General features: G+C 37.2%; 1 protein-coding gene across 13 annotated transcripts in view; it reads left to right on the top strand.

The window, feature by feature from the left end:
• The first annotated feature begins 2698 nt into the window (after positions 1-2698).
• The window catches only part of LOC311080325 (uncharacterized protein), a 46645-nt gene continuing 40845 nt past the window's right edge, over positions 2699-8498 (top strand). For 6 of the 13 annotated variants that reach the window (XM_084110244.1, XM_084110240.1, XM_084110243.1 and 3 more), the window contains exons 1-6: positions 2699-2873; positions 3249-3521; positions 3613-3900; positions 3978-4250; positions 4451-4519; positions 4613-4684. In XM_084110244.1, coding sequence (XP_083966370.1) covers positions 2792-2873; positions 3249-3521; positions 3613-3900; positions 3978-4250; positions 4451-4519; positions 4613-4684 — 1057 coding nt within the window. In that variant the 5' untranslated portion in view covers positions 2699-2791. The remainder of the gene's footprint in view (positions 2874-3248; positions 3522-3612; positions 3901-3977; positions 4251-4450; positions 4520-4612; positions 4685-8498) is intronic. The other 7 variants (XM_084110237.1, XM_084110236.1, XM_084110239.1 and 4 more) reach the window with 6 other exon arrangements.

The following is an 8498-nucleotide window of genomic DNA, read 5'->3' as shown; positions in this document are numbered from 1 at the left end:
GGCCTGGGCCCAACCATTTTAGGTCCGGGCCCACCCATTTTCTACTATGGTTTTGTACATTCCTTCATTCGGATCTATTTGCGATCCATTCCATTCTAAACAAACAACGCAGTTTAGCCTTAATTCGTCCTTGTTACATTATTCATTAAGATAATAATAAATGCACGCATAATTATCAGTGAACTTGATAAATGTTGCAGATATGTTTTACCATGCATGCACAAACAAATGCCTTGTGTGCAAAATTCAGAATAAAATTAATGTGCAGCAATTTGTACAAATAGAGAGTCTGTAGGCCTATATGTGTTGTAGCCATCAAGCTCATTTAGTTTCATATTTGTTAAAATATTATAATGTTATTTTTTCATCTAAGTTGATTATGAAAAGTGAACCGCACGAGTAAGATAGGATACGCAATATCGAGAGACATGGAGCGGGTCAGACATGATTTTGACCACTTAATTAAGTTAGAAAGCCCTTTTTTAAGTGAATTTCGTTTTGTATAAATTGTATCTTAATTTTAATATTTTTTTTATCAACCAATTGCCTGGATAAATATAGGAGACAATATAATCATAGAGGCGCCCGCGCGGTCACTTGCATTGCTCGTGAACAGGAGCGCATCTAATCCTAACTTAACGAAACTCAGCATATGCCTCACAGACATGAAATATATCTTAAAGCTTGAAATGTCTTTTTAACAATTTAAAACGAAAAGAAAAAGGCTAGGCCTACTCTCTGATTATGCAATCCATGATGTGCATTTCTCAGGCGCGTTCACGGAGATGACGATCGACAACTTCATCTTTACAGCTGTTGCTGCTGTTAATAAACTAAAAATAATAGGCCTATAATTTTATTAAACAATACATTCAATTAAATTGTAATTTTATTAAAAAAAAGCAACAAAAAATTCCTGTTTAAGTTTTTTTTTTTTTTTTTTTTTTTTAAACCTGTATTACGCATTAAATTCAGGTAGGCTATGAGTCGCTGTCCTACGTGCCGCAGAAAAGCGCTGAAATGGAGATGAAGGGCAACCCCCTTCTTTTTTTTTTTTTGGCTTATTTTAACTGGCCCATCCAGTTTTCTGGAGGCCCACCTACAATCAAAATCCTGGCGCCGCTAGTGGCTTAAACCTCTAATTTTTTTTTTTTTTTTACTCTATTTTTCGTCGTAAAATATACAGAGATAACATGTTCATGACATACAACTTTGTATGCAATATATATTAACAACATTAACAATAAGAATTTTAAGAGATAAATTGTAAATGGATGGATGCAGAGATGGTTTTCTATTGAATGCCAGTCACATACAGATAATAAACAATATAGACAATAATCCAACATATTAGTGTACAAATATTAAACAAATATAGACTACAACAAATAGAAAAAGAAAATATACAATGTCATTTATAAAATAATAATGCAAGTCAAAAGAAAGGAAATAATGTAAACAGAAAAAAGTTAGGTATGAGATCATCATATAAATAGCATAAAAGCTTCACATAAAGACCTAGTGAGTTTTGCTTTACTATTTTTTCAACCCAAGTAGTAACATTTAACATTTAACACTCAATATCATTTTTCAGTGGATGCCGAGATATATGCTCATTTTGCCCATTTTGCATTCAGAAGTCATCGTTCTGTTTTCTTATTGGTTAAAACATCATCTGGTATTTTATGCTTTCATGTCGTGGGCAGTTTTTCCACGATACAAAAATTTGTAAAAATTCACACACTTCAAGGCATTTCAATCATGATGTCTCGGCGAAGATCTTCGCTCTGCTTTATGGTTTTTCTTATTGAGGATACTTTGCCTTTAATTCAAGCAGATAAAAGATTACATTTTACTGACTTTCAGGGAACGAAAGTGAAAGAAACACGTTTTACACGTCCTGCTCATAAAACGAACACAACTTTTATCACATTTACACTGAAGTGAACAGTGTCATTGTCATTTGTCATTGTACTTTTTTGTTGTTGTGTTTTTCATTAAGAATTATAATGAACCCAGCATTCAAGCAACTGCTGTGCCTGAATTACAGCTAATTCGAAAGTAAAATCCGCAAGGCCACACAGACATTCATAGGTGTTTCCTATAGGAATATTATATTATTATGTTATTCCTATAAAGCAATTTAAAAGTGAGGTGGAAAAAGAGGGAAAAACTCAAATATCCCCCTCTGTGATACCGGTGTTGTCAAATGTCGATTAACCGGTGGAAAAACATCCTCACCATCACATCCCTGCACTGTTAAACCTTGCTGTAAAAGAAAATTCTGACAGTAACATACCATCTGAAATTAAAACATAATATACCATAGAAAACAAAGCATTCTGGGTAATATTTGTAATTTTCTAGAAAGTAGCCTACAGGGATATACTGTGAATTAACAGCGCTCAAAGTCGATACTCAGGGGCTGTGTTCAAAATCACACCCTATACCCTCATTCATGTTGATATCTATGACTGGTCCAGCCTGAAAAACAAGTTTTTTTTTGTTTTTTTTTAACGCCATTGAGCTTTATATCTTTGAGATACCTTTTAACTATTAACTAAATCCAACATGAACTAAATCCAATACTCTAAAATCATCGTCTAAATAGCTATCATTTTTGTGGAAGGATTATCTTGCTTATTCTGCCCAGATACGGATGATGTCATCGTCCTGTTTTCTTATTGGTTAAAACATCCGTTATTTTCTTTTTTCTGCAGTTTTCTGTTGTTGATACTAGTGTTTGTATTCAACAACATATAAAAAAAAAGCTGTTAAAGGAATTTCAATCATGATCGCGAGTGCCTCGACGAAGATCTTTGCTCTGCTTTGTGTTTTTCTTCTTTGCGGGACTTTGCCTTCAATTCAAGCAGGTAACGTTAAAAGATTAAAAGTTTCTGCGTTTATCAGAGAACGAAAGTGAAAGTAACGAGGACGCGTCGTGATTTAAATCGTATTTGAAAAAGACAGAAATACAATCTGATACACATTCAGGCTAGCATCGAATATGAAATACAAAAGTAGCCTATACAGAAGTTTAAAGTTTATAAAGTTTACCTCAGAAAATTACATTTCTGGCTTTATATATTATCGTAATAGATTAAGATTAATTTGATTTGGTTGTATCTGTAGCTGAAATGTTTGGAGATTGTGTTTGAGCTTTTACCCACATGATGTACAGCACTTTTATCACATTTACACTGAAGTGAACAGTAATTTCCTCCATATGTTTTTCCTCTTCTTCACAGAGAGACACTCACTGTATTACATTTACACTGGTTTGTCCAAACCTGTGAATCTGCCGGGCATCTATGAATTCACTGCTATGGGTCTGCTAGACGACACACAGATCGACTATTACAATAGTAAAGAAAAGAGAAAGATTCCCACACAGCACTGGATGAAAGAGAAAATGCAGGAGGATTACTGGGAAAAAGGCACTCAGTCCAGAAAGAGCAAAGAACAGTGGTTTAATGTCAATGTCAAGATTCTGATGGACCGCATGAGACACAATGAATCAGGTGAGGAACATTCATACCATTTAACCTGCTTATGTATTCTAGTTTTATTATTGTTATCATCTTACAAACATTTTGATTTTTCATGTTTCAGATGTCCATATTCTTCAGTGGAGACACGGTTGTGAAGTTGAGCTGCAGGGAAATGAAGTGAAGTTTTCCAAAGGTGTTTCTGAGTACGGCTATGACGGAGAGGACTTCTTTTCTTTTGATGATAAAGAGTCTCAATGGGTCGCCCCAGTTGACGCAGCTCTACCAAGCAAGAGAAAGTGGGACAATGTGCCGATCCTAAACCAATACACCAAAGGCTACCTGGAGAAAGAGTGTGTGGACTGGCTCAACAAATTCAGAGAATATAGAGACGAGGAGCTCAGAAAAACATGTGAGTAAATGTGTTTGTATTTGTTGATCATCCACAGATGATGAATAGAATTGATAAACTGATTTCTGTGTTTTCAGCTCCTCCAGATGTTCATGTGTTTTCAAGGAAATCCACTGATGAAACCAAGCTGAAACTGACCTGTCTGGCCACCGGCTTCTACCCCAAAGACGTGATGATGATCATTAGGAAAAATTGCACATCTCTTCCTGAAGATCAGATTGAATCCTCAGGAATCAGACCAAACCATGATGGAACCTCTCAGCTGAGGAAGAGTGTGGAGATCAAGGAGGAGGAAAAAGATGAATATGATTGTCTTTTGACCCACAAAAGCATCAAAGAACCAATTAGGGGTAAGATGAGCCAGTGGGTAAATTGACCCACCCCATTTTTCTTGGCAACTGTACCACTTTTATTGTCATGTGACCATATATTTTGAAACTACACATAATTTCTGCCTGACTGTGAATTTTTCACATTAAACCTGTATGAAATATTCTATCTGAGAAAAGTAATTCTCTGCCACTACAATTCATTTATCTTGTTTTTCCAGGACAAGTTACAGAATTGAGTGCCAGCGCTGCTAATGCTGAAGAATCTTCACTTAAGAAAGAATCTGATGGTATGTTTGAGCTGTTGCTTTGTCATGGCAAATTTCGAGCAGATTCATACTACAGTCCTGGAGATGCACTTTGACCTTTCACTTTTTCTCCAGCAGGACGAGAGTGTGCCTGTGAAACAGCAGACATCATTGCGACTATTGCTCTGGAGAAAGACAAACTTACTGGTAACTATGCTTTAATTGAATATCTGTGCTTTTTTCACTCATTTCTGTTTCTCCAAAGGCTGTAGTGTAGCACAGCAGAAATTCATTTACATTCAGGGCTCCTTACAGGAGCGGCTTGTTTATTGTAAACATACATCAAAAATCAATATCAAGTTAATGTACTATTGTCAAAATCATTAGTTAAACAGTTTGATTTTCTAGCTTTGGAACTCGAAGTATCTAAATCACTTAGTATAACTATTATTGGTTGTTATAGGACACCCTCGGCTATTAGTGGTGCTCTGCCCTCCTTAATGAAACTTCTTTCTGATTTTAACTATAAAGAATTAGTAGTCTTCGGAGACCTAAATTGGAACTGGTTACAACCAGTATCTGATGATTTCAGAGCTTACTGTGATTTATTAAATCTTTTTCAGATCGTTGAAAGTCCCACGCGGCCAAACCTTAAAAATCCGGAAAAATCATCGCTAATAGATGTAATTTTAACTAACGTTCCTTATAAATATTCAACTGCTTCCATATTTGCAAACGACATTAGTGATCACTGTGTCGTAGCAACAGTTAGAAATACTAAAATGCCTAAAACTAAATCACGCATTATCGTTAAGCGAAATATGAAGCACTTGTCAGAACAAGACTTCCTTCGCGATTTATCTAACCATGACTGGGAAAAAAATAATATTAGTACAGATGTTGAAAGTGCCTGGAATCTCTTTTATGAAGGATTTACCAATATAATTAATAAGTATGCCCCACTAAAGAAGTACAGAGTCAAAGGCCGAAACAATGCTTGGTTTTCACCTGATTTAGCAAATATCCTTCATGAGCGCAATGTGGCATGGGCAAAAGCCAGAAAATCAAATCAGAACTCTGACTGGCTGGTCTTTAGAAAACTGCGCAATACATGTACTCTCAAAATTAGAAAAGCTAAATCTGATCATTTTCTTTCTCAAACCACTCAAAATCTGAATAATTCATCCAAATTTTGGAAAATTATAAAATCGTTATCAGAAAACAGTAAAGGCCAGGAGCTTCCCTCAAGTATTGTTATGGACTCTCTAAAAGTTACCGACAAGGCCAAAATGCTTGATTGTTTCAATGAACATTTCATAGCCTCAGGATTTTTATTTGAGTCATTCAGTTCTCAACATGAGTGTTCCTCTACAGTTGAGACTATTAGTCCTGACCCTTCTAGTCTGTCTTTTAGTTTCAGTCCTATCAAAGTCTCAGACGTAAATAAAGCCCTCAAGCATTTAGACACAACCAAATCTGCAGGCCCTGACAAACTGGATCCCTACTTTTTAAAGCTAGCAGGAAATGTTATTGCTGTGCCCTTAACTACTATTTTTAATCTGTGTTTGAAAACAAATGTCATTCCTCTCATCTGGAAATCAGCCTTAGTGGTTCCCCTGCTAAATGGTGGTGACCCTACCATCTTAAATAACTACAGACCAAGCTCTAAACTGTCTGTCCTGGTCAAGATTCTAGAATCCCTTGTCAGTGATCAGTTAAAGAACTTTTTTTTACAGTCATAGTGTGTTGTCTGACCTCCAATCTGGTTTTAGAAAAGGGCATAGTACAACAACGGCAGCTCTTAAGGTTTTAAATGACTTTGTTGAATCCATGGATAATAAACAACATTGTGCAGCCCTTTTTATTGACCTTTCAAAGGCATTTGATACAGTGGACCACATAGTGCTTAAAGAGAGACTGTATAGGGCTGGGCTTTGTGAGAAAACTGTTGGCTGGTTTGTTAATTACCTTACAGACAGAACTCAGTGTGTGCAGGCAGAGGGTTGTACTTCTCGCTACCTCCAAATAACAAAAGGTGTGCCCCAGGGGTCAGTCTTGGGGCCACTACTATTCATCCTTTATATAAATAACATTGACCATAACGTGTCTGACGTAAAATTTCATTTTTATGCTGATGACACTGTATTGTATTGCTCTGCACCCACTGCAGATCGGGCCCTCTCCCAGTTACAACTTGCTTTTAATACGCTTCAACAGAATCTTTATAATTTAAAACTTGTTTTAAACGCAGATAAAACTAAAGTCATGCTTTTTTCAAATTCAAAATCTAAGTCAAATCTTCCGTCAATCCTTACTTCTCAGGGTATGAAAATTGAATGTGTTTCTAAGTATAGATATCTTGGTATTTTAATTGATGAATCTCTTTCGTTTAGCCTTCATATTCAGCAGCTAGCAAAAAGATTAAAACTTAAATTAGGATTTTACTTTAGAATCAAATCCTGCCTTTCGTTCAAATCCAGAAAGAGGCTGGTCGCTGCCACGTTTATGTCTGTACTTGACTATGGTGATGTTTTATATATGCATGCGTCATCTCAAAGTTTACATGCACTGGACACAGTATACCATGGATCTCTGAGGTTCATCACTGGTATGAAAACCCTAACTCACCATTGTGAATTGTATGAACGTGTTGGATGGCCCTCTCTATCAACACATAGACTTCAACACTGGCTTATCTTCATCTACAAGGCTATTTTAGGTCTCCTCCCACCCTACCTTCAGACCTATATCAGTATAAATAGTACCGGGTCCTATAATCTTCGTTCCCAGGATCTTTTCCTGCTATCTGTCCCAAAGGTCAGAACTGAGCTAGGAAAAAAGGCTTTTAAGTTTGCGGCTCCCTCTGCTTGGAACAATTTACAGAAATCCGTGAAACTTACTGAGCTCGTCTCATTGGTCGCTTTTAAGAGGATGTTGATTGACATGGAGGCAGCCACATTTGGCTGCAGATGTTTTACCTAACGTGTTTTTAGGATTGTAGTTGACTTTGAAAGATTTGCTGTGTTAGTTGTTTTATGTTTCTAGTGTTTTTGTATATTTTTGTATGTACTGTATGTGTGGTATAGTACTAGTTATTATCCAGCTAAAGTTAGTTTGATTGATTCACTTCCGTCACAACGATCATTAGTTATAGGGGCCTCTAACTCGACACCGTTTTAACAGAAAACTTTTAAGTTCTTTCTGCGCAAACTTCAAAAACGCGAACCAGTGAGAACGCTGATGGCGTGCACATGCGTATTATGAGTTCAGTCTATAGGTATGTGCGTTTGAATATATGTGCGCAGGCGTGTAGTCCTTCCCTACAAACCAACTCTCAACATATTACTTGTCCGGCCTTAAAATTTATAACACAGAATTTGTATCGCTTCCGCGTAGCCACACGAGCCGGAATTATCCCGACAACGCTTTTTCTGTAGAGAGGTGAAGGGAGGGCGGGAGGCCTTCACAGGGGAGAGACTAGTTGACATTTCAGGACTGCGTTGTCCTTCATCAGATCTAGATACGGCCTGGATACAGTGGACTGCGGTAAACCTTGGGATAAACAGAGAGACAAATATTAGCGTAGATGCCATTCTTCTTATGATGTAACGAGTAACGAGGATTTATGGGAAGTGTTCCCGGTTCCGGGAAATAGAACTATGGAAAAGATCTATTTAACTATGAAAAGAACCATCAGCTGATCATTTTCAGAGCACCTCATTAAATTGATACTTGCATGGTCTGCAGTGGATACAATTCTTGAAGTGGTTGAAATTTGAGTTTGTTGATGGGTCCGTGAGTGTCAAAAGTCACTGGTGCAAGTTGCCATCGTTTTCTTCTCTGCTTGATGGAGAAGATGATGATGAGCTTGCATGGTGGTTTCGACGAGCACATGGCTGTTGTGAGTCGAAGCCTGCGGCCCTGGCCTGCTGAGGGAACGCTGGACGGCACGGCATCCTGAAGTGCCGAGAAGGCCCGGAATTGATCGTTGTCCATTCAGTGATGGTAAAGTTGCAGTTTT

This window comes from Abramis brama (genome assembly GCF_963993115.1).
Source record: "Abramis brama genome assembly, chromosome: 1".
NCBI lineage: Eukaryota > Metazoa > Chordata > Actinopteri > Cypriniformes > Leuciscidae > Abramis > Abramis brama.
This window is presented reverse-complemented; position numbering and strand designations above follow the sequence as displayed.